At 55.6% G+C, this 27402-nt stretch overlaps 1 protein-coding gene across 9 annotated transcripts in view; it reads right to left on the bottom strand.

Annotated features, from left to right (window-relative positions):
• Window positions 1-26657, bottom strand: part of LOC100998646 (rootletin) — a 52330-nt gene extending 25673 nt beyond the window's left edge. For 7 of the 9 annotated variants that reach the window (XM_021936552.2, XM_021936554.2, XM_021936555.2 and 4 more), the window contains exons 1-17: window positions 23982-24550; window positions 19042-19227; window positions 18866-18949; window positions 18726-18787; window positions 18479-18644; window positions 17581-17687; window positions 12899-13135; window positions 12040-12136; window positions 11290-11373; window positions 10639-10872; window positions 9687-9886; window positions 5836-6018; window positions 4516-4660; window positions 3718-3864; window positions 3143-3373; window positions 1627-1820; window positions 1225-1352 (exon numbers count right to left, since the gene is read on the bottom strand). In XM_021936552.2, the coding sequence (XP_021792244.2) occupies window positions 1225-1352; window positions 1627-1820; window positions 3143-3373; window positions 3718-3864; window positions 4516-4660; window positions 5836-6018; window positions 9687-9886; window positions 10639-10872; window positions 11290-11373; window positions 12040-12136; window positions 12899-13135; window positions 17581-17687; window positions 18479-18644; window positions 18726-18787; window positions 18866-18949; window positions 19042-19227; window positions 23982-24323 (2827 nt within the window). In that variant the 5' untranslated portion in view covers window positions 24324-24550. Of the gene's footprint in view, window positions 1-1224; window positions 1353-1626; window positions 1821-3142; window positions 3374-3717; window positions 3865-4515; window positions 4661-5835; window positions 6019-9686; window positions 9887-10638; window positions 10873-11289; window positions 11374-12039; window positions 12137-12898; window positions 13136-17580; window positions 17688-18478; window positions 18645-18725; window positions 18788-18865; window positions 18950-19041; window positions 19228-23981; window positions 24551-25656; window positions 26248-26382 lie in introns of those variants that run through there. The other 2 variants (XM_003891200.4, XM_021936562.2) reach the window with 2 other exon arrangements.
• Between the last annotated feature and the right edge of the window lie 745 nt (window positions 26658-27402).

The raw sequence follows: 27402 nt of genomic DNA, 5'->3' as shown, positions 1-27402 counted from the left end.
CAGAAGTTGCAGTGAGCCGAGATTGCACCATTGCACTCCAGCCTGGGCGACAAGAGCGAGACTCTGTCTCAAAAAACAAACAGGCTGGGTCCGGTGGCTCATGCCTGTAATCCCAGTAGTTTAGGAGGCCGAAGCAGGTGGATCACCTGAGGTCGACAGTTCGAGACCACCTTGACCAACATGGTGAAACCCTGTCTCTACTAAAAATACAAAATTAGCCAGGCGTGGTGGCACATGCCTGTAATCCCAGCTACTTGGGAGGCTGTGGCAGGAGAATTGCTTGAACCCGGGAGGCGTGGAGGTTGAGGTGAGCCGAGATCATGCCATTGCAATCCAGCCTGGGCAACAAGAGTGAAACTCTGTCTCAAAACAAACAAACAAACAAAAAAAACCCTATTACTGACTCAGCACTAACTATAGGTTAAGCACCCAGCTAAGTATTCTAGATGTAACTTCATTTTGTCTTCATAACATGCCTAGGTAGTTTATCCTCATCCCCATTTAACATATGATGAAACGGAGGCTCAGAGGAGATCAGCAGCGACTTCCCAAAGCCGCACAGCTACACATAAAGCATCTCCTTTAATGACTGACATAAACATGCCTGTCAAACGTTAACTATCAGTATTAATGGAAATGACTACAGGAAATGGAAATGGTATAGCCACTATCTAAAAACCATCTCCCGGGTTGGAAATCCCTTCCTGGTTCTGTCTGGCTCAGGTGTACATGGACAGGAAAATTAATTTCCATGACCCAAGTAGGTGCTTAGTTAATGTTAGGTGAGCAGAAAGAAGCCCTGAGTTCAGACACTGGATGGGAAACAGTGTAGGGAAGCGGGGCTGGGATTTGGGGGCCAAGAGAGTCATCTGAAAACCACAGAGAACTCGACTTTCTAACAGGCCTGATGAGGGATGAACTGTAGTTACTGTTGACTCAGCCAGGCACCATGCCACGGCCTTACACGCTTTTCCCACGTCATCCTGGCAATAGGCTTAGAAGGTGGGCACTGACACCTCTAATAATCAGATGAGGAATCTGCAGCCCAGAGAGGAAAGGGGCTTACTCAAGGGAAGGTCAGGTCTAAGTGGTGGCACAGGACTAGAACCCAGACCAGCCAGACTCCTACTCCAGTGCTCCCAACTTCTGTGAGACCCCAGACCCTGGGAGGTTGCAGTCTGGGCTGGAGCCTGGTGTTCCCCCCAAGTCCCCAGCCCCTCGTACCAGTAAGGGTCTCCTTGGCCAGCAGCAGGGCCTGCCCCTCGGCTTCCAGATGCTCCCGGCGGGCCTCAAGCTGGGCCAGCTGCCGCTGCACCTCAAACAGGCTGCCCTCCAGGGCTTCCTTCTCCAAGCTGCAGCACATACAGTCCCTGAGGCCCTGGGACTCAGCCTCCCTGGCCCCAGGAAACTGTGGATCTCAGGGAGTGGCCAGGCATGGGCCAAGTGCCAACCTACCTGCCTGGCCAGGTCCACACTCCCTGGGGAAGCCTGAGCCACAGCTAGGACATGTTGGCAAGCCAGACTCCTTGGTAACTGCCCCTGGGGGCCCATGCCTGGGTGTGGCTGGTCATGGTGTGGCCCCGGGAGGACCCCCCAAGGCAGGTTGGGCAGAGCCCAAGGCCTTACCGCAGGCGTGTGGCCTCCTCTGACAGGGTCCTGCCTTCACGCTCCGCAGCCGCCAGCTGCACAGCCAGGCCAGCGCGCTCCTTGGCTAGCGCCTCCTTCTCCCGGGCCGCTCGCTCCAGCGCCTCCACCTGCCGCTGGGCCTCCCGCTGGGCCTGCTCCAGCTCCTGCTCCCGCCCGCTCAGCTGCCGGGAGAGCTGGCCCCCACCCAGAGACTGAGCAGCACTCCCAGCATCCCCCAGCTTGTTCGTCGTGCAGCACCCCAACTCTGGGCCTAACCCAGTCCTGGCAAAAGGCCTAGGTTCGAGCCCAGGGTCTGCCCTCATGTACTATATGTATTTGGGCAAGTCATGACCTTCTCTAGATCTGCAGTGCACGTCTGTACAAAAACGAGGGCCCGGCCGGGCACGGTGGCTCATGCCTATAATCTCAGCACTTTTGCTGGTGGATCACTTGAGGTCAGGAGTTCAAGACCAGCCTGGCCAACGTGGTGAAACCCTGTCTCTACTAAAAATACAAAAATTAGCTGGGCATGGTGGTGCACGCCTGTAGTCCCCACTACCTGGGACACTGAGGCAGGAGAACAGCTTAAACCCCAGAGGCAGAGGTTGCAGTGAGCCCAGATCATGTCACTGCACTCCAGCCTGGGCAACAGAGCAAGACTCTGTCTCAGAAAAAGAAAAAAAACAAAACCAAAAAAAACGAGGGCCTTCACTCAGCTTTGGGACTAACAAGTAACAGAACCCTTGTATTATGCTAAACTTGCAGAGAAGTTGAATATAGAAAACAGACACAAGTGCAGCTGCTCAGCAGGCCTCAAGGTGGAGACCTGCACCCTGCTCCTTGCACCCCCTGCCCCATCCTCTAGAGGCCCCTCCCAGAAACTCAGGGGCTCCAGGATAGACACTGCATGAAGGTCATTGGATCCTTCAAATCCTAAGGTCTCTTCCAGATGTGATGTTCCCAAAAGTCTAAGATTCCAATTCTAAAAGTCTTGACCTCTTATTAATCTGTATCATTATTATTATCATTATTATTATTTTGAGATGGAGTCTCACGCTGTTGCCCAGGTTGGAGTGCAGTGGCACCATCTCAGCTCACTGCAACCTCTGCCTCCCGGGTTCAAGCGATTCTCCTGCCTCAACCTCCCGAGCAACTAGGACTACAGGCACCAGGTACCATGCCCAGCTAATTTTTTGTAGAGATAGGGTTTCACTGTGTTAGCCAGGATGGTCTTGATCTCCTGACCTTGTTATCCATCTGCCTCAACCTCCCAAAGTGCTGGGATTACAGGCGTGAGCCACTGCGCCCGGCTAGCCCCATGTTACAGATGGGGCAATTGAGGTATGGGGAGGTTGGGCAGCTTGTCCAAGGTCCCCAGCTAGCAGAAGTGGGGCTGGATTTAACCCAGAAGCAGGCTCCAGAGCCTGTGACTTAACCCAGGACTGGATGCCAGGGGCTGGGAGCCCGGCCTGCCCCACATGCTGTCCACACCGCCCCCACACACGGCTTGGCCCACCTGCGCTAGCTGCTCCTGCAGCCGACTGCGCTCAAGGCGCAACGTGGGGAGTTGCTGCTCCAGCGCCTCCTGGGCCTGCTCTGCCACACGTAGGGAGCCCTCCAGGCCCTGCCGCGCCACCTCCTGCTCCAACCGCAGCTCCTCCAGCCGCTCCTGCTCTTCCCGCGCCACTGTGGCCTCCTGCTCTGCCTGCCGCTGCCGGCCCTGCAGGGCGGCCTTTTCTTCCTCCAGCTGTGGGCCGGGTACGAGTGGGGCCTCATGAGCAGGGCGCCCCTCCCAGGACCAGGATGCCTTCTCCACCCACCTACCACCCACAATAGCCCAGGGGAGGCTCCAAGGGAATAAGGGACAGTGCCCTTGGGTGTGTGGGACGCTGGGGAGGGGGAGATGAGGGCCCATGGAGCTTCCGTGCTTTGACGCCTAGAGAGGATAGACAGACAGACGGAGACAGACAGAGAACCAGAGACAAAAAAGGAGGCAGCGGCCAAGACAGGTGCAGGGCTGGGCCCGGGGTGCCTCACTGAGTGGGGAGGACGGGTGGGCAAGGCAGGTGCGCCTGCAGGTGCACAGCGTACCTGGGCAACAAGGCGGTTCAGATCCAGCTTGTCCTGAGCAAGGCTCTCGTTGAGGGCGCTCAGCTTGGACAGGGAGTCCTGCAGGGAGGCCTCCTCTGCCCTCAGCTTGGTCATGGAGAGCTCGAGCTCCACGCGGCCAGCCTCAGCCTGCAGAGTCAGGCCCTCAGAGATGAGGAAAGGCAGAACGGTCGGGAGGAGGTGAGGAGAGACAAGAAGAGACCCAGAGAGATGGACCCTCGGAGACAGGGGAGGGGAGACAAGGAGGGGACATAGCGTGAGATGGGAAAAAAAATCACCGCAGAAAGCCTGCTGCTTATGGAGCCATTTAAAAGCCACACAACACAGAGCTGTGCAAAAATAGCTCAAGCTGCAGGGCAGGACCAGAGTTCAGAGGATCCCCTGAGTAGGGTCTAGGGATAGCACTGCTCAGAGCCCAGGCTGCAGTAAACAAGACCGGCCCCCCCGCCAAGGACTCTCTGGGCTGTAGCCCCAACTCTCAGGCCCCAGGAGCTGAGTCTCAGGCACTGGATGACCCTGAGCTATAGGCATTGCCCCCAAGAGCATCTACAAGAGCAGGGATATGGCCATAAAGAGAGGTCAACCCACTTCTGCCTGGGACCAGAGGTCCAGAGGTCTGTGGCCTGCAACAAAGATCAGCCTGTATCCAGAAGGAAGGGGTCAGTCTGTGACCTGGCTCAGAGGTCTGCCTGACACTGGGACCAGTCCATGCCAGAGCGAGAAGTCTTGGGGCTGGGGGTCAGAGGTAGGTTTGTGGTTGTGCAGCAAACAGGGACCCACCTTGGTCAGCGCCTCGGCCACCTCGGCCTTCTCGGCCTGCAGCATGTCCCGCTGCAGCATGGTGCGGCTCAGTGCCTCCCTCACCTCCACCAGCTCCTTGGCCAGGACTGAGCGCTTCCCTTCCAGCTGCTCTAGTTGTCTATGGCTGCGGGACAGAGGACGGGTGGGTGGCCCATGTCACTTTCCTGCCCTGAACCTCCTGTAGCCAGCGAGATGCTGGGCTGGGGACCAGGCCTGAGGCAGGAGTTTGGAGAGAAAGAGCCTGGCCCACAGGGCAACCAAGCCCACTACACTTAGCTGCATGACCCTGCGCCTCCGTTTTCACATCTGCAAAACGAGGTAACACTTGCCTCGTGACATTGTTTTTTTGAGACAGAGTCTTGCTCTGTCACCCAGGCTGGAGTACAGTGGCGCGATCTCGGCTCACTGCAACCTCTGCCTCCCGGGTTCAAGCAATTCTCCTGCCTCAGCCTCCTGAGTAGCTGGGATTACAGGTGCCCACCACCATGCCTGGCTAATTTTGTAGTTTTAGTAGAGATGGGGTTTCCCCATGTTGGTCGGGCTGGTCTCGAACTCCTGACCTCAGGTGATTCCCCTGCCTCAGCCTCCCAAATTGCTGGGATTACTGGCATGAGCGACCACGCCCGGCCTGTTTTAAGGATACAGACTTCACATATGCTTAAAATGGTGCCTGACACATGTCCCCAAGGGCCTTCAGAAACAAGAATCACATGCACCACCACAGTCTACTAAACATCATCATCGATCACGTCCCAGAGAGGTAAGCAGCGCAGTGGGGAAGAGGTTAACTCTGAAGGCAGAATGCCCGGGTTCAAATCCTGGCTCTTCTGCTAATTAGCTGTGTGACCTGGAGCAAGGAACATGGCTTCTCTGTGCCTCAGTTTACCATCCACAAAATGGAGATAACAGCTTCTACGACACAGAGTTACCATAGAATTGAATGAGAACTGAATTGCTTAAAATGGTATCTGGCACTTAGTGAAATTAGTAAGGATATTATTATGATCATAACTAAATTTAAAAAATACTATTGTTAATATTACTACTGTTATTTTAATTATTGTTGTTATTATCATCCAAGTTCTACCTTTTAACTAGTTCTCTGATCCCAGGTAAGTGACGACACCTCCCTGAGCCTCAATTTCCTGAAATGGGTCTGGTTAGAAAACCCAGCATCAGAGGGGTCCAGATGGTAGGAGGCCCAGGACCCAGTGGGTGCTCCCTAACCCCCCAGGGGCACTGTCAGGGGATCTGAGGCACATTTGAAGGGCCCTGACAGGGAGGCGAGATGCTGCTCACCTGCGCTCAAGCTCCCGGCGCACCCGCGCGCCATCCTGCACCGCGTCCTCCTGCTCTTCCACCAGCCGGTCCCGCTGGCGCCGCAGCTCCTCCTGGGCAGCCTGCAGCTTCTCCCGCTCCTGCCGCAGCTCCTCGGCCTGCTGCTGGGCCACCTGCAGGCTGTGGGCCAGGTTGCTCTTCTCCCTTCAGGACAAGGGGAGGGGAGGGGAGGGGATGCTGGGGCTGCTCTCCCCAGGGAAGGTGGCTGGCTGCTCCTCTAGCCATGAGCTACATCTTCCCATCTTCCAAGGCAACTGCCTCCAGGAAGCCTTCCCTGACCACCCTGCCCATGGCTGATTCATTTCACTCAAACCCTCCAGCAGAAGAACCTGGCTTTCCTTCTCCCCAGCCTGTCCACTTGGAGGCCCAGTGGAGTGAATGGAGGCACTGGGGTGACCTCCAAGCACCCCACCAGGTAGAAGAGGCCACGCTGGGCTCCTGGGACACACGGGCAATTGTGCCACCAGCTCTGCTAGGCCATGTGACCAGGAAATGCCCCCTATAAACACCCCATGCCTCTCAGTTCTGGGAAGCCTGATAGAGCTGAGTCTGCAGATCCCACAGCTTCCTGCTACATAGGCACATGGTGCCCACAGCAGGGGCGGGAGGAGAAGGCAGCAACGGGGACCCCAAAGACTTGCTGTGAGCTGCCACTTTCCTCACTGGCAGTAGGTGCAAAAAAACTTCACGACATGATTTTTTTTTTTTCTTTTTCCTGAGATGGAGTCTCACTCTGTCACCCAGGCTGGAGTGCAGTGGCGTGACCTCCCCTCATTGCAAGCTCTGCCTCCCAGGTTCACACCATTCTCCTGCCTCAGTCTCCTAAGTAGCTGGGACTACAAGCACCTGCCACCACACCCAGCTGATTTTTTGTATTTTTAGTAGAGACGGGGTTTCACCGTGTTAGCCAGGATGGTCTTGATCTCCTGACCTCGCGATCTGCCCACCTCGGCCTCCCAAAGTGCTGGGATTACAGGCATGAGGCACTGTGTCCAGCAATTTTTTTGTTTTTTGTGTTTTTTAGATGGAGTCTCACTCTGTCGCCCAGGCTGGAGTGCAGTGACACAATCTCGGCTTGCTGCAACCTCCACTTACAGAGTTCAAGCGATTCCCCTGCCTCAGCCTCCCGAGTAGCTGGGATTACAGGCACCTATCACCACGCCCAGCTTTATTGAATTTTTAGTTAGAAGCAGGGTTTCTTTTTTTTTTTTTTTGAGACAGAGTCTCGCTTAGTCGCCCAGGCTGGAGTGCAGTGGCGCGATCTCGGCTCACTGCAAGCTCCGCCTCCCGGGTTCACGCCATTCTCCTGCCTCAGCCTCCCGAGTAGCTGGGACTACAGGCGCCCGCCGCCTCGCCTGGCTAATTTTTTGCATTTTTAGTAGAGACGGGGTTTCACCGTGTTAGCCAGGATGGTCTCGATCTCCTGACCTCGTGATCCGCCCGCCTCGGCCTCCCAAAGTGCTGGGATTACAGGCGTGAGCCACCGCGCCCGGCAGAAGCGGGGTTTCACCATGTTGGCCAGGCTGGTCTCAAACTCCTGACCTCTAGTGATCTGCCCGCCTCGGTCTCCCAAAGTGCTGGGAATACAGGCATGAGCCACCATACCCGGCCCTAACTTTTTTTATTTTTTACTTTTATTTTTATTTACTTATTTTTTTTGACACAGAGTTTCACTCTTGTTGCCCAGGCTGGAGTGCAGTGGTGTGATCTCAGTTCACCACAACCTCCGCCTCCCGGGTTCAAGTGATTCTCCTGCCTCAGCCTCCCAAGTAGCTGGCATTACAAGCATGCACCACCATGGATGGCTAATTTTGTATTTGTAGTAGAGATGGGGTTTCTCCATGTTGGTCAGGCTGGTCTTGAACTCCTGACCTCAGGTAGTCCTCCAGTCTCGGCCTCCGAAAGTGCTGGGATTACAGGTGTGAGCCACTGTGCCTGGCCAATTTTTTTTATTCTTAGTAGAGATGGGGTTTCACCATGTTGGCCAGACTGGTCTCAAACTCCTGACCTCAAGTTATCCACCCGCCTTGGCCTCCTAAAGTGCTGGGATTACAGGCGTGAGCCACTGTGCCCAGTCGACAATGTGCTGTTAAGTACAAATAGCAAAATGCCAAATGAGATGTTTGCTGTGAACACAACTACTTAAAAAGATCTCCTTTCCAGGCATGGAAAGCCTCCGTTTACTCTCACATGGACCTGAATTCCAATTCCCGCCCTGCCACCCCCAGCCACACAACACTGTACGAGTCTGAGCGAGTCTCTCAAGCTTACAACAACAGAGTTCCAAATTGCATGAGTTTGACAGGAAGGCTAAATGACAGAGTACATAAAAAACACTCAGCCAAGAGCCCGGCACACAGTAGGTGTTATAGGCATGAGCCACCACACCCAGTCTGAATTTTCACTTTTTAATATTTTTAATTAAATTTTAATAGAGCCAGGCACAGTGGCTTATGCCTGTAATCCCAGCAATTTGGGAGGCTGAGGTGGGAGGAGTGTTTGAAGCTAGGAGTTCAAGACCAGCATGGGAACATAGTGAGACCCCCATCTCTACAAAAAATTTAGAAATGTTGGGGGCTTGTCTAGCATCCTTGGGGCTGAGATCAGAGTTGCCCAGGACCTGGGGAGGTGAGGTCTCAGAGGGTGGTGAGGGCACAGAGGAAGGGAGTGGAAACCTAACTCTCAAGCATCGGTCCCATATCCTTCCCCAGGCCAGGCCCAGGCCCTGGCCCCCAACTAGGAACAGTTGGGAGGTAGAGGTGGGAGGATCGCTTGAGTCTGGGAGTTCCAGGCAACAGTGAGCTGTGATGGAGCCATTGCGCCCCTGCCTGGGAAACAGAGCAAGAGCATGACTCAAAACAAAGCAAAACAAAACAAAACAAAACTGAATAATAAAAAATAAATGTTGGCCAGGCACAGTGGCTCACGCCTGTAATCCCAGCACTTTGGGAGGCTAAGGCAGGCGGATCACAAGGTCAGGGGATCGAGACCATCCTGGCTAACACGGTGAAACCCCCGTCTCTACTAAAAATGCAAAAAATTAGCTGGGCGTGGTGGCAGGCGCCTGTAGTCCTAGCTACTTGGGAGGCTGAGGCAGGAGAATGGCGTGAACCCAGAAGGCGGAGCTTGCAGTGAGCCAAGATCGCGCCACTGCACTCCAGCCTGGGCGACTGAGTGAGACTCCATCCTAAAAAATAAAAAATAAAAAATAAATAAATAAAAATAAATGTTGGCCAGGCGCGGTGGCTCATGCCTGTAGTCCCAGCACTTTGGGAAACCGAGGTGGGTGGATCACCAGGTCAGGAGTTCAAGATCAGCCTGGCCAAGATGGTGACACCTCATGTCTACTAAAAATACAAAAAAAATCAGCCGGGCGTGGTAGTGGGCCCTGTAATCCCAGCTACTTCGGGGAGTCACAGAGGTGAGAGCTGCTCAAACCTCGGCTGCGGAGGATGCAGTGAGCCAAGATCGTGCCACTGCACTCCAGCCTAGGCCACACAGTGAAACTCCGTCTCAAAAAAAACAGCCTGGCGTGGCAGCGGGCACCTGTAGTCCCAGCTACTCAGGAGGCTGAAGCAGGAGAATGGCATGAACCGAGCCAGAGCTTGCAGTGAGCCAAGATCGCGCCACTGCACTCCAGCCTGGGTGACAGAGCGAGACTCCGTCTCAAAAATAAATAAATAAACAAATAAATAAATATTAATAGGCACATGTAGCTACTGGAGACAATATTAGCGCATAAGGCTCGACTGGTGTTATGCCCAGATGTTTATTTATTCTTCAGCAGCCCCCAGCTCAGACCTCCCGGGCACCTGCTCAGGAGCTCGTTGGCACTCCGCAGCCGCTGCACCTCGCGCTGGGCGTCCTCCTGGGCCTGCATGGCGCCATCGGTCTTGTCCCGCAGGCGCTGCAGCTGTTCCTCTAGGGCCCGCCGTTCACTCTCGCTGTCGCTAAGCTGCTTCCGCAGGGTGCCCAGCAGGTCCTGGCTTGCCTCATAGCGCCCACGCATGTCCTGGGGCGTGGGGATCACAGAGTCTAGAGGGGTCCTGGGAGGCCTCCAGAGCCCACCTACTCTCTTCTGGTTCTAGGGATACACACCAGCCTACGCTAGGCGGGGTCCAGGGTCTGGACCTGACCTGGGACAGGATAGGGGCCTAGGCCTGAGATCCAGGCTTCCACTCCCCTACTATGTGCCCTCACCACCCTCTGAGCCCTCACCTCCCTGGGGTCCCGGACAACTCCTATCAAAGTCTCCCCTCCCCCCATGCCACACAAACCCCCAGGAACACTAGTCTCCTGGGATCTGACCGGAACCCCCCCAGGGCTCCCAGGCCCCTCCCCTTTGCATCCCGGTTCCACCCTCAGACTCCTCCCTACCCTGACTCTGCCCCTAGTTGCCAAGTTCCTCTCATCCTAGGCTCAGATTCCCCTTGCTAGACCTTTTCCCAGGGTCCTGGCTCTGTACCTGTCTCCCTCTCTACCAAGACCCTAACACTGCCGCATTCCTCTCCCTCCACCAGCTGCCCAAGCACCCCTACTTCTGGGCTCCGTTTCACCGCAGAGCTCTCGGCCACCTCCTTGGGGGTCCTGACACCCTCAGACACTATTTCTAAGGGCTCTGGCTGCACCACAGGGCGCTCAGACTCCTGTTCCGGACCCTGGCCCCGGACCCGACCCCGCCCCTGCCCCCACCCCCACCCGGAGGGCGTGAGCACCTCCCCCGGGGCCTCTGGTGGCGCCCAGAACACTCAAACCCCTTCCTACCTGGACCTGCAGCTGGCGCTTGTGCAGGGCGGAGTGGATCAGGGCGAGCGTGGAGGAGTCTGAGCAGGCCGGGGAGGGGCCTCGGCGGGGCGAACGGCCTCGGCCCGGTGAGGAGCGCCGCGGTGGGGACGGGGTCCGCTGGCCCGAGAGCCCCCGCAGGCTGCCGTCGGACGCATCTGCCGTGCGCTCGGAGCCACTCAGCTGGACCCCGCTCTCAGAGTCCGACAGGACGGCCTGAGGGTAGGGGAGGAAGGCAGAAGGAGGCCAGAGTTAGGAACCGCGGGGTTAGCTGGACAAAGAGGCCCAGACTAGGCTGGGGGCCGCCTCATCCCAAATGATCCCTCCTACAAGAAGCCTTCCTGATTTCACCTCCTCCACTAGTTCAGTTCTCAGCTCGCAGCTGAGGCCTCCGATTTATTGCGAAGACATCATTTGGCGTCAGGTGGGCTCCGGAAGGGCCGTGCCTCCCCTCTGAGACTGGGGGCTGCCCAGGGCAGGGGCCGGGTGAGTTAGCAGGGGTGCTGAGCAGCTACAGCCTGGGCCCTAGGCCCCCACCCATTTGCAGTTCAGTCCCAGGCCACCAAAAGGCGTGGTGGGGGAGCCCGGGACCGCCTGGCAGGGCCCTGTCTTCCCACCTCTCTGGGCTCACACCTGTGCCAGGTCCCTTAGGGTCTGCTGTAGCCCCTCTCCGTCCTCTGTCTCCAGGGCCGCCTGCTCCTGTAGCCGCAGGGATTCCTGGAGTGCGGTTAGGGAGACAAAGGGTGGTCCAGGTTCTGTCTTATCTGAAACCTCCCCTTCCCCTCCCTCCCTGGCCCACCACTGACCAGGTGGCCTCTGAAGCCATGTCCATAGGCCAGCCACCTGGTAGACCTCACAGCAGGCCCGAGGCCCTCGCTGAACAGTCCAGGCCCAAAGAAGAGCTGTGTCCTGCCCCAGGTCACACAGTCGATTGGAGGAGAGCCAAACCTAGAACCCAGGCCAGGCCCCACACAGAGGGGTGACCAAACCAGGCTGTACCCTGGAGTAGTGAGTGTCCCACTGGTGGGGGAGGGGGAGCAGCTGGGTTGCCTGAGGCAGCATCTGGACCTGGAGAGCGCGGATGGGAGTTCAAGTCCCCACTCTCCCGCTTACTGGCTCTGAGACTGGACAAGCATTTCCCCTCTTGGGCCTCAGTTTCCCCATCTGTGTCATGAGGATTATGCTACAGGGCTGCTGGGGGAAAGAAATGGGATGGAGGAGGTGAGTGTGCTTACCACGAAGACTGCACACCTGTGAGGGCTGAACCTGAGTGTGAGTGGGATGCTGGGGGTGGCCCAGGCAGCCCAGCCCTAAGCCTGCGTCCATGGATCTGGCCGGTACCCCATCCCACCCTGCCACATCTCAGGGGAAGCTACAGCTCACCAGGGCCTCAAGCTTCTCAGTGAGGTCCTTGTTGACCTGATCCTTCTCCAGATTCTGCTTCTGAAGACGCTCCACTGCCAGGCCCAGCTCTGTCACTCTGGAGTTGGGGGAGCAACAGAGGTGAACAGGGGACCACCCCTGCCTCTCAAATCCAGTAGCTCTGTGTCCACCATGCTTCTCCAAACCCGAGGCAGGGACCCTAACATCCACCTCCCTGGCTGTGTGACCTTAGGCAAGTCCCGGCTCCTCTCCAGACCTCACACTTATCTGTGAAACAGGAGTGAGGTTCCCACCAGCTTTATCTCGTGGGAAAGCACTTGAGGACGTGTCCAGGTGGCAGGAGTAAGGGGCACAAGTTCTTTTTTTTTGTTTTTTTTGAGACGGAGTTTCCCTCTGTCATCCAGGCTGGAATACAGTGATGTGATCTTGGCTCACTGCAACCTCCACATTCTGGGTTCAAGCGATTCTCCTGCCTCAGCCTCTCATAGCTGGGATTATAGGCACGCACCACCATGCCCGGCTAGTTTTTGTATTTTAGTAGAGACAGGGTTTTGCCTGTTGGGCAGGCTGGTCTTGAGCTCCTGACCTCAGGTAATCCCCCTACCTTGGCCTCCCAAAGTGCTGGGATTACAGGTGTGAGCCACCACACCCGGCCACAAGTTCTGTCATCAGAGGCTAAGCTGTTTATGATATACACCGGGCAAGTGCCTTCGGAACCTCAGTGGGGTGCCTGGGAAGACTGGCTGAGCTCGCAGAGGAAGGCCCTGTGCCTAGTGAACAGATGCTCCCTTCTCCCCAACCCTCCAGTTTTACCTTCTGCAGGGACGCCTGCCTTGTGCAGTACCCACCAGGTACCCACCTGGCACTGAGGTCAGCCTTGTCCAGGTCGCTCTGCATCTGCTGCTGGGCCAGGTCCTTCTCGCGGAGCACCTTGTCCCGCAGCTGCTCCTCCAGCTGGGCCTGCAGCAGGGCCTGCTTCTCCAGGGCTGCCTCCGTCCGGCTCTCTGCCAGCCGCAGGCCCGTGCTCAGTCCCAGGCCTGCCTCCTGGACAGCTCGTGATGTCCGGGCCAGCTCCCCTCCCAGCTGCAGCAGGTCCCTTGGGGAGAGAGCATAGGCTGGCGATGGGATGGGGCTCGCTCCCAACTACAAATTAAAACTATGCTGGGGCCAGGCGTGGTGGCTCACGCCTGTAATCCCAGCACTTTCTTTAGGAGGCCAAGACGAGCAGATCGCCTGAGGTCAGGAGTTTGAACCAGCCTGGCCAACATAGTGAAACCCCATCTCTACTAAAAATACAAAAATTGGTGGGGCATGGTGGCACCCGCCTGTAATCCCAGCTACTTGGGAGGCTAAGGCAGAATTGCTTGAACCCAGGACATGGAGACTGCAGTAAGCCGAGATCATGCCACTGCACTCCAGCCTGGACAACACAGCGAGACTGCGTCTCAAAAAAATAAATAAATAAAATAAAAATAAAAATATATTAGGCTGGGTGCGGTGGCATGCACCTGCAGTTTCAGCTATGTGGGAAGCTAAGGCAGGACTGCTTGAGCACAGGAGTTTGAGGCCAGCATGAGAAACATAGTGAGACTCCATCTCAAAAACAAAAGAGGAAGAAAAAAAAAAAATACAACAACAAACCCTACACTGGGATGCCATTTGTCCACTATCAGATTCGAAAAAAAAAAAAGGGTCAAATAATACACAGGGAGGGGCTCTGGGGTAACAGGCACTCCCCTACACAGCTGGTATGAGGGTGAGTACAACCACACCCTCATGGGAGGGCACTGGGGGACAGTTCCAAGAACTATGCATGCATAGGACCTTCCCACCAGCTCCTCCTCTAAGAACGTATCCAAAGATATACCCCAGCACAGAGAAGATGGCTTGTGCACAAGGAGGTTCACTGCAGCATTGCTCGTGTAAAAAATCCTGGTGACAACCTGAATGTCTATCAAAAGGGGACTGTTACTAAGTACATGATGGTACATCCATTCAGTGGAACACTCTGTGGTCAGAGAAAACCAGTGAAAAAGTTCCTCCCAGTCTGACACAGAGTCACTTCCCAGTTAAAACTGGTAGGTGAGGAAAGCGTTTTCAAGAACTGTGAAGATGAAATTTTACCAGGCGTATATACAAAAAAGTGTGTGTGTGTGTGTGTGTGTGATCTGCTTTATTTGATTATATAAGATAACCCTGGAAGGTCACTTAAGAAACTGATAGGCCAGGCGTGGTGGCTCACGCCTATAATCCCAGCACTTTGGGAGGCCGAAGTGGGAGGATCACCTGAGGTCAGGAGTTCAAGACCAGCCTGGCCAACATGGCGAAACCCCACCTCTACTAAAAATACAAAAATTAGTTGGGTGTGGTGGCTCATGCCTGTAATCCCAGCTACTTGGGAGGTGGAGGTGGGAGAATCGCTTGAACCTGGGAGATGGAGGTTGCCGTGAGCCAAGATCGTGCCACTGCACTCCAGCCTGGGAGACAGAGGGAGACTCCATCTTGAAAAAAAAAAAAAAAAAGAAACTGACAATGCATCTCGTGGTAACTTGGTGGCCAAAAGAAAAAAGAAAAAAATTGTATATATAAAAAGAAAAAGAAGCTGATAATGCTGCTTGCCTCCAAGGAGGGAAGGGGAATATCTGGGGTCAGCGGGGAGAGGGAGCCATTTTACTGTGTACCCTTTTGAAATGTGAACCTTGTGAACATGTGACTTAATCAAAAGTAAAATATAAAAATATTAAAAGGCTACTTAAAATTTTTGTTTTTGTTTTTTTTGAGATGGAGTCTCTTTCTGTGGCCACCAAGGTAGGTGGATCACCTGAGGTCAAGACCAGCCTGGCCAACATGGTGAAGCCCCCATCTCTACTAAAAATACAAAAGTTAGCTGGGCTTGGTGGCTCACGCCTGTAATCCCAGCTACTCACGAGGCTGCAGCCATAGAATTGCTGAACCCAGGAGGCAGAGGTTGTAGTGAGCCAAGATGGCACCACTGCACTCGAGCCTGGGCAACAAAGCGAGACTCCATCTCAAAACAAAAAAAAAAGACAAAGCAACCATTCACATTTTGTGAATGTCTATGGATCTGGATTCAAACAAATTATAAAGAAAACACTAAAGCAAGACTATCTGTGAATTTTTTTTTTTTTTGAGACAGTTTCACTCTGTCACCCAGGCTGGAGTGCAGTGGTGTGATCTCGGCTCACTGAAACCTCTGCCTCCTGGGTTCAAGCGAGTCTGGTACCTCAGCCTTCCCAGTAGCTGGGATTACAGGCGTGTGTCATCACGCCTGGATAATTTTTGTATTTTTAGTAGAGATGGGGGTTTCACCACGTTGGCCAGGCTGGTCTCGAATTCCTGACTTCAGGTGATCCGCCCGCCTGGGCCTCCCGAAGTACTGAGATTATAGGCGTGAGCCACTGCACCTGGCCTATCTGTGACATTTATGAGACATATGGAAAATCCAGACACTGGCTATTTGATGGTATTAAGAAAAGATTATTGGCCGGGCGCGGTGGCTCAAGCCTGTAATCCCAGCACTTTGGGAGGCCGAGATGGGTGGATCACGAGGTCAGGAGATCGAGACCATCCTGGCTAACATGGTGAAACCCCATCTCTACTAAAAAATACAAAAAACTAGCCGGGCGAGGTGGCGGGCGCCTGTAGTCCCAGCTACTCGGGAGGCTGAGGCAGGAGAATGGCGTTAACCCGGGAGGCGGAGCTTGTAGTGAGCCGAGATCCGGCCACTGCACTCCAGCCTGGGTGACAGAGCGAGACTCCGTCTCAAAAAAAAAAAAAAAAAAAGAAAAAGAAAAGATTATTAAACCAGGTGTGTGTAATCCCAGCACTTTGGGAGGTCAAGGCAGGAGGATCACTTGGGCTCAGGAGTTCAAGACCAGCCTGGGCAACAAAGTGAGACCTCAACTCTACAAGAAATAAAAAAATCAGCAAGCCTGGTGGCATGCACCTGTGGTCCCAACTGCACAGGACCTGAGGTAGGAGGATTGCTTGAGACCAGGAGGCCGAGGCTGTAGTGAGCCATAAAGAAAAGAAAAGATAAAGAAAAGATTACTAACTAAAAGGTTTTTAAGGCATTAAATGAAACACCTTGGCCCCCTGCCTTGGGGCTCTCTCCACAGCCTCCCCGACACTACTGTTGAGTGGACTGCTCACACCGATCAGATGCCCCTGTTCAAGATCAGGCAGGCCCAAACTCCCCACGCTGAGGCAGGCTCTCCTTTCCCTGTACCAGCCCAGCCACGTTCAACCCCACCAGCTGCCATGGGCTTTCGCACCTCCCTGCGCTCATGCCTTGCTTCTGCTTGGAGTGCCTGCTGCTCTGCTTCAGCCCACCCATTCAGCCGGGGCTCTGGGCAAATTCCATCTCCTGGCCGGTTTCCTGACCTCCCCACCCCTCCCATCCTTCTGAGCCTCCAGGACATTCCCTCACCATCCCATGTACCTTATCACTGACCACTGCGCTTCGCTTGATGCAAAATTTTTGGGGATCTGCGTCACCAATTTCACCACTAGAGGCTGTGAGGGTCCTTTGTAGCAAGCTGAATATTCTAGTGGATTAAAATCCAGGAACTTTGGCGGTGCAGTGGCTCATGCCCTATAATCCCAGCACTTTGGGAGGCTGAGGCTGGCTGGGATTGCCTGAGCTCCAGGAGTTCGAGACCAGCCTGGGCAACATGGGTGAAACGCCCGTCTCTACTAAAGATTAAAAAAAAAAAGTAGTCAGGCATTGGCAGCATGCCCGTTATCCCAGCAACTCAGGAGGCTAAGGCAGGAGAATTCCTTGAACCCAGGAGGTAAGAGGTTGCAGTGATCCAAGATCGTGCCACTGCACTCCAGCAGTGACAGAGGCGAGACCCGTTTAAAAAAGAAAATGAAGTAGCGATTGGCTCAAGCCTGTAATCCCAGCACTTTGGGAGGCGGGGCAGGGTGGATCCGCGGGTCAGAAGGTCGGAACCATCCTGGTGAACCACGGTGAAACCCCGTCTCTAAAATACAAAAAACTAGCCCGAGCAGAGATGGCGTGAGCGCCTGTAGTCGTGATTACTTGGGAGGCTGAGGCAGGAGAATGGTAAACCGGGGCCCAGGCTTGCAGTGAGCTGAGATCGACCCTGCACTCCAGCCAGTGACAAGCCGAGACTCCGTCTCAAAAAGAAAAATCGAGACTTCAAACTCACAGCTCAGCCACTTATGTACTACTGTGTGACCTCAGGAAGATCACTCAACTTCTCTGTGCCTCAATGTCCTCATCTGTAAAATGGGAATGAACACAGTTCCTACTTCACAGGGAAGCTATGAATATTAGTTGAAATGAAATATACAAAGAGTCTAGCTCAGAGTAAACATCTAATAAATGCTGACTGCCATGACTATGGTAATGGTTATTACAAGTTGCCTCTGTGTCCTCACACGCCCTTGTGCACAGTAGGTGCATTGAGTTGAACTGAAATTCAACTGAATTGAGTTGGATGTAAAGAGCAGGGCTGGCTCTCAGCTGCTGCCCCGTCCCCGGCCAGGCCTCACCTCTCGGTGAACATCTTCACCTCGCTGACCAGCCGCCGGAACCCCACTACCTGCCTCCAGAGGAGGAGCAGGCGACTGTGCTCGTTGCTGAAGTAGGCGTTGAAAGACTGGAGGGAAGACATGCCGAGAGAAGGGTTGGGGTGACAGCAGGTTTACTCCCTCCCCCAGCTTCCCCCATCTCCGACCATTCCAGGAGGCACCACCGTTCAAGGGAGTGGGTTTTCCTGTGGGCCTGTGTGCAAGTTGTGTCCAAGCAGCCACGCTCAGCTTCCCAAGCCTCATGGTTCCCTCCTGCACAGGGACCTGGGTTTCAAATCCTCTCTTGGCTGCAAGAGGCAGCAAGGAAGGGAAAAAATGCCAGGGACCTAGCTTTGCCTCCCAGCTGCCAATTGCATGACTGTGGGCAGGTTACTTAACCTGTCTTTATTTATTTTGAGACAGAGTCTTGCTCCGTTGCCCAGGATGCAGTGCAGTGGCACGATCTCTTAGCCTCCTGAATAGCTAGGATTACAGGTGTGTGCCACCACGCCCGGCTATTTTTTGTATTTTTAGTAGAGACGGGGTTTCACCATGTTGGCCAGCCTGGTCTCGAACTCCTGACCTCAGGTGATCCACCTGCCTCAGCCCCCCAAAGTGCTGGGATTACAGGCGTGAGCCACAGCAACCGGCCTTAACCTCTCTTTAAAATCAGGAGAATGATAACACCTACCACATGCTGTTATTACGAGGAATAAAGGTCAATGCACACCATGCACATGGTACATGCTACGCATTGATAAAGACCAGCTATTGTGATGACGGCTATTTACTTCTGCTAACATGCTCCCTTGGACAGTGCTCCCTCTCCAGTGCACCTTCCCCTTGGGTCAAGCTGGCCTCCCTGCACCCCCATGCCCACCTCCTCCTCACGCCTCCATGCTGCCTCCCGCTGCTCCAGCTCCTTGCGGCTGCGTGCCCAGTCGCTGGTCACCTTTCGTATGTCCTCACTCAGAGCTTGGTTGGCCGAGCCTGCCTGGTCAAGCTGTTCTCGGAGCATGGCATTCACCTGGGCCAGACTGGCACTCCTGAATGGGGCACAGGGGATCAGCAGGCACTCGCCCAGGGGGCCATCCTGCCAGCCCTGGCCCTCCCTGCTGCGCCCTCACCTCTGCTGCTCCTCCTCCAGCCGAATGAGGGCGCTCTCCAGGTCTTGGCTGTGTTCTGTGTTCTAGGTGAGAGAAAGGTTAAAGCATCAGGCTGGGCAGGTAGAGGGCAGGGCCTGCCCCTGCCCCACCCTGGCACCCACCCTCAGTCGCTGCTGCTCCAGCTCTCCGGATCTCTCCAGCAGCTGCTGCTCCAGCTCCGAGCACCTCTTCTTGTACTGGAGAATCTGGGGATGGGGAGCTGATGGTGAGCCCCAGGGGTTGGGGTAGTGCAAAGTGAACATGTGGGAGGGCAGGAGCAGGAGTGGGTGGCCCTGACCTTGCCCTGCAGCCGCTGCACAAGCTGGGCCTGCCGTTGCTGGCCCTCCTGGTAGGCCTGCAGCTTGCGCCGGTAGGAGGCCTGCTCCTCCTGCAGCTGCCTCCGCAACTCCACGCTCTGCCGTACCAGCCCCCTGGGCTCCTGCGTCTCCAGCTCCCCAGACTCCAGCCGCAGAGTCTGCTCCAGCTGCAGGGAAGGGCCGTGGGTGAGAGTCCTGGGCCTCCTGGGAAGGCAGGCTCAGGCCTCTGTAGGGGGCACCAGGCTGGGCCCAGACCCACAATGCCTTGTAGGCTGATAGCCTGGCACCCTGGGGAGCAGGCACATGAGGGCAAGCCCAGGGGCAGTGCACATGTGCAGGGGGTGATGCAGCCATGCACAGACATGCAGATGGGGCATGCATGGACACATGCAGGTGAGCCCACAAACTCAAACCATGCAGGCAAAGCTCAAAGGTGCACCTGGGATCAACCTCAGGAGCCTCAGTAAACCATGTGCCTCTCCTCCAGAACACTCAGCCCTGTCGTGGTTTCTGTTTATTACATTGATGCCTGTGTCTCCCCACCACGCCCCCACTCCAATGTGAGCTCAGGAAAGCCTGGATTTTTTGTTCCTCAGTGTATCTTAGTACTAGAATGGTGGCTGTGGTATGCATGGCTCACGCTCAGTAAAATATCTGTTGTGATGGTGAATTAATGGCATGAGCTCATGGGAATATATTCAAAACAGAGGTGTCAATCAACCTATGCATATCTGAACTTAAAGATATGCACACAATAACACATACAGGCAACCTCAAACATCCCCAGGTGGACACGAATGAACCCCTCAAATATACAACATTAAGATTTGTAAAAGATGCGCACAGATGTTGCCCTATACAGCGCCTGTATATTAATGCCACCTTCTGGCTGGGTGCAGTGGCTCACGCCTGTAATCCCAGCACTTTGGGAAGCCAAGGTGGGTGGATCACTTGAAGTCAGGGGTTCGAGACCAGCCTGGACAACATGATGAAACCCCGTCTCTACTAAAAATACAAAAATTAGCCGGGCGTGGTGACATGCACCTGTAATCCCAGTTACTCAGGAGGCTGAGGCAGGAGAATCGCTTGAACCTGGGAGGCGGAGGTTGCAGTGAGCTGAGATCACGCCACTGCACTCCAGCCTGGGCAACAGAGCAAGACTCCATCTTTGTTTATTTTTATTTTATTTTACTGAGACAGTCTTGCGCTGTCTCCTGGGCTGGAATGCAATGGCGCCATCTCGGCTCACTGCAACCTCTGCCTCCCAGATTCAAGGAATTCTCCTGCCTCAGGCTTCCAAATAGCTGGGACTACAGGTGCATGCCACCACACCTGGCTAATTTTTTGTATTTTTAGTAGAGATGGGGTTTCACTATGTTGGCCAGGCTGATCTCAAACTCCTGACCTCGTGATCTGCCCTCCTCAGCCTGCCAAAGTGCTGGGATTACAGGCACGAGCCACAGTGTCCGGCCCAAGACTCCGTCTTAAAAAAAGAAAAAAAGGCGCCCTTCGTCCTCACCTCAGGAAAGCCTCTGCTGCTGCCGCCCTTCCTCCACCCCCAGGCAGCTCCCATCCCCTGCATCCTCAGACCCCTGTGGGCTCTGGCTGCCCCTATCAGCCATGGAACCCTCTCAACTCCCTTAAGGCACCTGCTGGCCCCTGATCTTCCCCAGTTGTTGGGGAGAAGGGAGGTGAGAGAGGAGCAGGGCAGTGTGAGAGCGCACAGTGGGTTGGGGGCACCCAGCAGGGACAACACCCCAGCCCAGCTGACTCTGACACTAGCCCCGCACTCACCGTCTGTGGGTGCAGGTTACACTGTGCACATTCTGTGAATTGGAGTGCTTTTGTGTGGACTAGTTTTACGGTCTCACTATGTTGTTTGTGGCTTGTTTTGTGCATCTGTGTGTCTCTGTGTGGGGCCCGTGTCGTGTCCACACTGCATATCTGTGTGAAGCAGGTACTGTTTGCCTCTGGGACACAGAGGGGTTCAGGCCGTTGCCGGGTTCTCCTCCCCTTTCTCCAATGCTCAGAACCAGAGCCAGGACCCTGTCGGCCACACCTCACCCCTTTCCACAAACTTCACCCCGCACAAAACAGCCTTTCAATTTTACTTGCAATTCAAAAGGGAAGGAGGCTGCCACTAAGCCAGAGATGAAAGAAGTTGACTGTCTCCCCTAGCAACCGCTGCCCTCGGACCGCCATTCCATTTACTCTTTCCAGGTTGCTATGGACACAAGGGAGCCCAGGGGTCTGTCCTCTGGAGCCAAGGGAGGCGTGGCCACTCCCTCCTTTCCATTCTCAGCTGTGCCTACACCTGCTTCTCAGGGACAGCAAGAAGGAAGGACCCCCGTAGGGGGCCGGAGGTCCTCTCTCTTGGCTGGGAGGTGGCCTCTGGGAGTTCCTCAGTTTCCCTGCAGGACATGCAGTCAACAGGATACCTGACCCTCCCTCCACTCCCCATGCCGGGGGTGCTGCAGGGTTGGAAAGATCAGAACAATCTTGCTGACTGCCCCCCAACCCAGCCCACCATGCCAGTGAGGGCCACAGGGGCAGGCACTTGCCACCTGTGGCCATGGAGAAAAGGGGGTGGCAGGGAAAGAATGTTGCCCAACTGCAGAGCCCTGGACCAAGGGTCTCATCCCAGCATCACCACTGACCTTGGGCCTATCATGCCCCCTCTCCAGGACTTACTTTCCCTATCTGTGATAAGGTGATCTCCAGGCTCTGAAGTTCTCTGGGGACCCACCCTCCAGGAAAGGCCTTTGTAGTCATTCCTATTCCACCTCTGCCTCCAGGTGGGGCCTCATTCAAACCATGGTGGATAGAGGACAACTGAAGCAGCGGGCGCCCTCTGCGTGCCATTTGGGGCCCCCCTAGCCACAGGAGGGAGCCTTCCACACTAACCCAGACCCCCTGTGCTGCAGTCCCAGCCCCAGCTGCTGTGTCCCAGCAGAGGAGGAACCTGTCACCTCCCACCTCTTCCTTTCCCTGCCAACTGGGGGCAGGGCTAGCTTCAGAAGGTGGCATTTAAGAGGCAGGCCCTGGGGGTGTGGCACTGTGCCATGCATGGGCCAAAAGAAAAGGGAGGGCTGGCTCAGGGCCCCATCACCACTGACAATGCAAGACTGGGGCCAGCATGCCCTACACACCCGCTGCAGACCCTGGGAAAACTAGCTCTCCACTGTCCTGATGCAAGGGGCCACTGCAGGCCGCCTACCCGGCTCCTCTACAAGTCCCAACTTGTCGGGGGTTTGTCCAGCCAGACAAATCCCAGGACACGGACACGCCCCACAGTCACACGCAGGAACACACACCCTCCTCCCAGTGCGGGCTCCAGCCTGGACAAGCCCAGCTCAGGGGTCCCACACCAACCCTAGCTCTGCCACTACCACACAGGGGACCCTGGGCCAGCCCCTGCCTCTCTGGGTCCCTTCCAACTTTGCGGGGGCCAGCTGTGCCCTGAAATCCTTAGCCCAGAGTCTCTTCCCGTACGTAGGAAACAAAACTTCAGAACTTTGGTTCTAGACTGGGTTAGTCTAGAAACCAAACAGAGCCCCAGGGCTGCGAGCTGGAAGACCTGGTGTCTAGCCTTAACTGGCTGTGTGCCCCCAGCATGGTGCTTCCCATCCCTGAGTTTCTGTTTTCTCCTTTGTTAAATGGGCATCATAATGGTCCCGAACTTGGTGTATTAAATGTGAAACACGGCCGGGCGCGGTGGCTCAAGCCTGTAATCCCAGCACTTTGGGAGGCCGAGACGGGCGGATCACGAGGTCAGGAGATCGAGACCATCCTGGCTAACACAGTGAAACCCCGTCTCTATTAAGAAATACAAAAAACTAGCCGGGCGAGGTGGCGGGCGCCTGTAGTCCCAGCTACTCGGGAGGCTGAGGCCGGAGAATGGCGTGAACCCGGGAGGCGGAGCTTGCAGTGAGCTGAGATCCGGACACTGCCTCCCGAGTAACTGGGACTACAGGCGCCCGCCACCTCGCCCGGCTATTTTTTGTATTTCTTAGTAGAGACGGGGTTTCACCGTGTTAGCCAGGATGGTCTCGATCTCCTGACCTCGTGATCCGCCCATCTCGGCCTCCCAAAGTGCTGGGATTACAGGCTTGAGCCACCGCGCCCGGCCAACAGTAGCTACTATTAATACACTATTGCCACCTGCATGCCTCCCATCTGCACACATACACTCGGTCCCACTTGCAACTCCCTTACCAATCTTCAGCCACCACCAACTTCCCAGGGTTACCTCCCGGCCACCTGGAGGCCCAAAGCAGTGCATCAACAGCATCCCGCACCCCTGGCACCGGCTCACACCCAGCTCCCACCCCAGGCTGTGGGACCCCCACAAGCCTGCAGCACAGGTGATGTGAATCCTGCCTGGACATGAAGACAGGCCTGCTTCTCCTTCCTTCCCTGCCTGGAACCCATTCCAATAGGCAGTGGCGGCAGGTCTTGTGGCTGCCCCAGATGGCCTGCAGAACACCGCGGGTGGCCACACCAGCCTCCAGCCAGCATCCAGCCACCGCCTCAGCCCCAAGGCCCGTGGCAGTGGTAGCACAGGGAGATGCCCAGAAACTCAAGGGGCAGGAATCTCTAGGGATCTCGTTCTCTGTGTCCCGCATCCCTAACAGGCCTGGGACAGATGGGAACAAAATGCCCCTATGCCAGGCACTTTATTCTATTATTTCCTATTACTCACACAACTCCACGTCCCATTACAATCCCCACTACAGAAAACACGCTTGAAGAATGTAGTGATTTGTTCAACGCCACTCAAGGTGGCAGAGCCTCAATCCAAGCTCAGGCCAACCTGACACCAGGGCCCATCTTTTGCCCCATGTGTGGGCCTGGTCTAGATGCCTCCATGCCCTCAAACCAGGGGAGCTCTGGCCTAGCCCACCACCTGGGCGGCACCCACCCTCTCGCTGACCGCGTTGTACTTAATGGCAAGTTCATCGCGCTCGGCACGGCTCTGGGCCAGCAGGTCCTCCACGCGGGACAGCTCCTGCTGCAGCAGCTGGTTCTCCTCCTGCAGTGACAGCAGCGATGCCATCTCCGTGGCTGGCAGCGGGACTGGCAAGGGACAGTGAGTACATGGTTGGCTTCTGGGTCCAGTGGGACATCCTCCCCACATGGGGGGAGGGCAAGAAAACCATCCAGGCCCCTGAGATGAGCCCAGGTGGGAATGGCTGCAGCACCAGGCCTGCAAATAGAGCTGAGAACAGGGAGGAAGGCAAGGAGGGGATACAAAGCTGGACATAAAGTGAACACAGCTCCAGCTAAAGTGTGGCCCAGCAGCTTTTGGAGGTGCAGGAGAGAGACTCAGTCTAGGAGCCAGGAGACCCCTGAGTTCTTGCTCCCTCCTTTTCCAATTACTGTTCTTCTCTGGGGCCTGTTTTACTTATCTGTAAAATCGGTGGGGCGGGCACGGACTCACGCCTGTAATCCTAGCACTTTGGGAGGCGAGATGGGAGGATCACCTGAGGTCAGGAGTTTGAGACAAGCCTGGCCAACATGGCGAAGTCCTGTCTCTACTGAAAATACAAAAATTAGTTGGGCATGGTGGTATATGCCTGTAGTCCTAGCTACTTGGGAGGCTGAGACAGGAGAATCACTTGAACCCGGGAGGCGGAGGTTGCAATGAGCCGAGATTGCACCACTGCACTCCAGCCAGGGCAACACAGTGAGACTCTGTCTCAAAAAAAAAAAAGGTAGAATAGTAACCAGATCCTCCCAGAAAAGCATCGAAGCCGCACTCAAGGGAAGAGCTTCAAGGAACTTTAAAGGCTAGGACTCAGGATAGCGTGGGTCAGGTTGTGAGGAGGAGGAGAAAGACAGAAGAGGGAAAGAAAGGCCAGCAGGAGAAGCGGGGTTGTCCACCTCCTGTGGGTTTCCCTTCTACCCCGGGAGAACTGGACATACGCCCCAGGTGTCAGGGTGAGGGCCCCCTGAGTCTCTCTCTGTCTGGGGCTCCAGGGCACCAGCATCCCTGGTGCTCCCAAGGAGGGGGCCCGTCTGTAGCTTGTCAGTTGAACAGAGAATGGTTAGAACACCAAAACGCCATCACGGAGAGCTGCCAGCACACCAGCTGCAACTGACTGTGCCCTTCCCAGACCCTCAAGCCACATAACGACATACCACCACCATGTGTGCCACCCGCTGAGAGAAGCAGGGACCATCCACCTTCCTGCCCACATGGGAAATGCATGGACAGCGCCATCCACTCAGACTTCTGCAAAACCCTGGTCTGAGCTGAGCTGCCCTTTCCCTACATCTTGGGTTCAACCAGCTCACAACTTCCCCGGGTGGGAATATGGGATTTGGGGTTCACATCTTTGCAGCAGGCTACAGGCAAGCACGGAGGGGATGCTCAGCCCTTCCTTCTAGTTGCACCACATGCGGAATAAGTCTGGGCAAATTACATCCCTGAGCCTCCGTTTCCTCATCTGTAAAATGGGTTCTTCCATCATAAGGTTGTGCCTGCCCCACAGCGAGTTACAGTCATGATCATCATGGTGACTGCTCAGGAAAGGGACATGCGAAGAGGTAAAATGTGGGTGGTGTCTGTGGAAGGGAGCGGACGGGGGTGGCACCTGGGCTCTCAGGCCGGGAGAGGTTGCGGGTGACAATCTCCCTGATGCGGGCAGGCAGGCTGGTGGTCTGAGCGTCCTGGGCCAGGTCCCGAGTGCCCAAGCCCTTCTCCTGGCACAGGACGCTGCTCTCCAGTGTCTGTGGGAAAAGCGAGAGGGTCTTCAGGGGACCTGGGACCCGGGGCTCCCTGGCCTCGGGGGAAGAGCCAAGTCCTACCGCCCAAGATATGGGTCCCCAGGAGCCCCCGCAAGATGGAGTGAAGCCTGGGAATTAGAATCCAAAAAATCCCCGTGGGAGGAGCCTCTTGTGCGCTCCCCGCCCCTGGAAGAAGGCCACCCAGGGCCAGAGATGCGAACCAAACCCCACGAGCAACTCCCAAACCCCACTGAGGCAGTCCAGTGTTGGGGGCTCCAATCCGGCTCCAACCCTAGATGGATGAGGATCCGGCTATGCCAGAGGTCCTCCGAATCCCAAAATCTGGAAGTAGGGACCCCCCTTCTCCCAATGCAGGGCACTGGGATACTGGGATGAGGAAGCCACAGCAGGTGCACCCTGTGTGTACCTCTGCCCCCCGTCTTGCCAGGAACTGCAAACGGGGGCCCCTTATGCCCCACCAGCACCACACCCCTCCCACCCCTTGACCCCCAAGACGTACACACCTCTCACCACTCCTGCTAAGTCCACACTACCCCGCCCCAGACAGGGTGGGCACAGCCCCCAGGACCCACCTGGATAACCGTCTCTAGTGTCAGCTCGACCTCCTGTGCCCCTGCCAGCCCCAAGCTCATGGGGGGGAGGCTGTGGGCACTCCTCTAGCCCCCTTTCCCAGGACCCCAAGACTAGCTCAGTCAGCACGCGCCACAGCCAGGCTGCTGTGCTGAGCACCAGGCAGATTAAGCTTAAATCCGGCGGCGCCCCCATGTGACCACTGGGGTAGGAGGAGCGGGATGGGGGCTGAGGGGGGAGGGGATGGGAAAGGACAGGAAAGGAGGGAAGCAGAGGCGGGGAGCTGAAGGAAGAGGAAGGATAAAGAGAGGGGAGAAGAAGGGAGAGAAAGGAAGGGAGGAGAGAGAAGAGGGAATGGGGGTTGAAAAGGAGGGGAGGTACCTGGAGGTCAGGACCTCACACACTCTCCACCCTCCACAGGTTGCTGGGTCCTAGAGCCCTCCAAGCCAGGGGATGGGGTCAGTAGCCATGAGACAGGAAAGGCCAGAGTCCTAAGTCTTCAGGACCATCTTTGCTGGCCCAGAACTGGGGTCACATGGTTAGCTAAGAATGCAAGGATTGACAGCATGCTGGGAGCACGCTTTCCCACAACAGGTGTAGGGCAAAGAATGCAGGCTGTGAGGTCACCCAGAGCAGGCTAGGCACTTAGTTGGGCATGAGCGGTCCAGCCTGGACTGATGAGCATTTATGCAACACCTGTGGCATTCCTAGGTCTGACCTAGACACAGTGGCACAGCCTCGACCTACAAATGCCCCAGCCTTGCCCTGCGGGCACTTATTGGGAACCTTCTGGCCCCTCCACACCCACCCCAGCCCCCACTTGCTGGGTGCACCAGCAACAGTGACTTTGCCTCTCTGAGCCTCAGTGTCCTCTTACGTAAGATGTGATAATATTGGCACTCACCTCATGGAGCTGTCGGGGGATGAAAGAAAATATCGTGTGTGCATAACCAGCACATGACACGGTGCCGGGGGGTCACAGGGTCAACACTCAAGAAATACTCATTTCATTCATTTGAAAA

Source organism: Papio anubis, chromosome 1 (genome assembly GCF_008728515.1).
Source record: "Papio anubis isolate 15944 chromosome 1, Panubis1.0, whole genome shotgun sequence".
NCBI lineage: Eukaryota > Metazoa > Chordata > Mammalia > Primates > Cercopithecidae > Papio > Papio anubis.
This window is presented reverse-complemented; position numbering and strand designations above follow the sequence as displayed.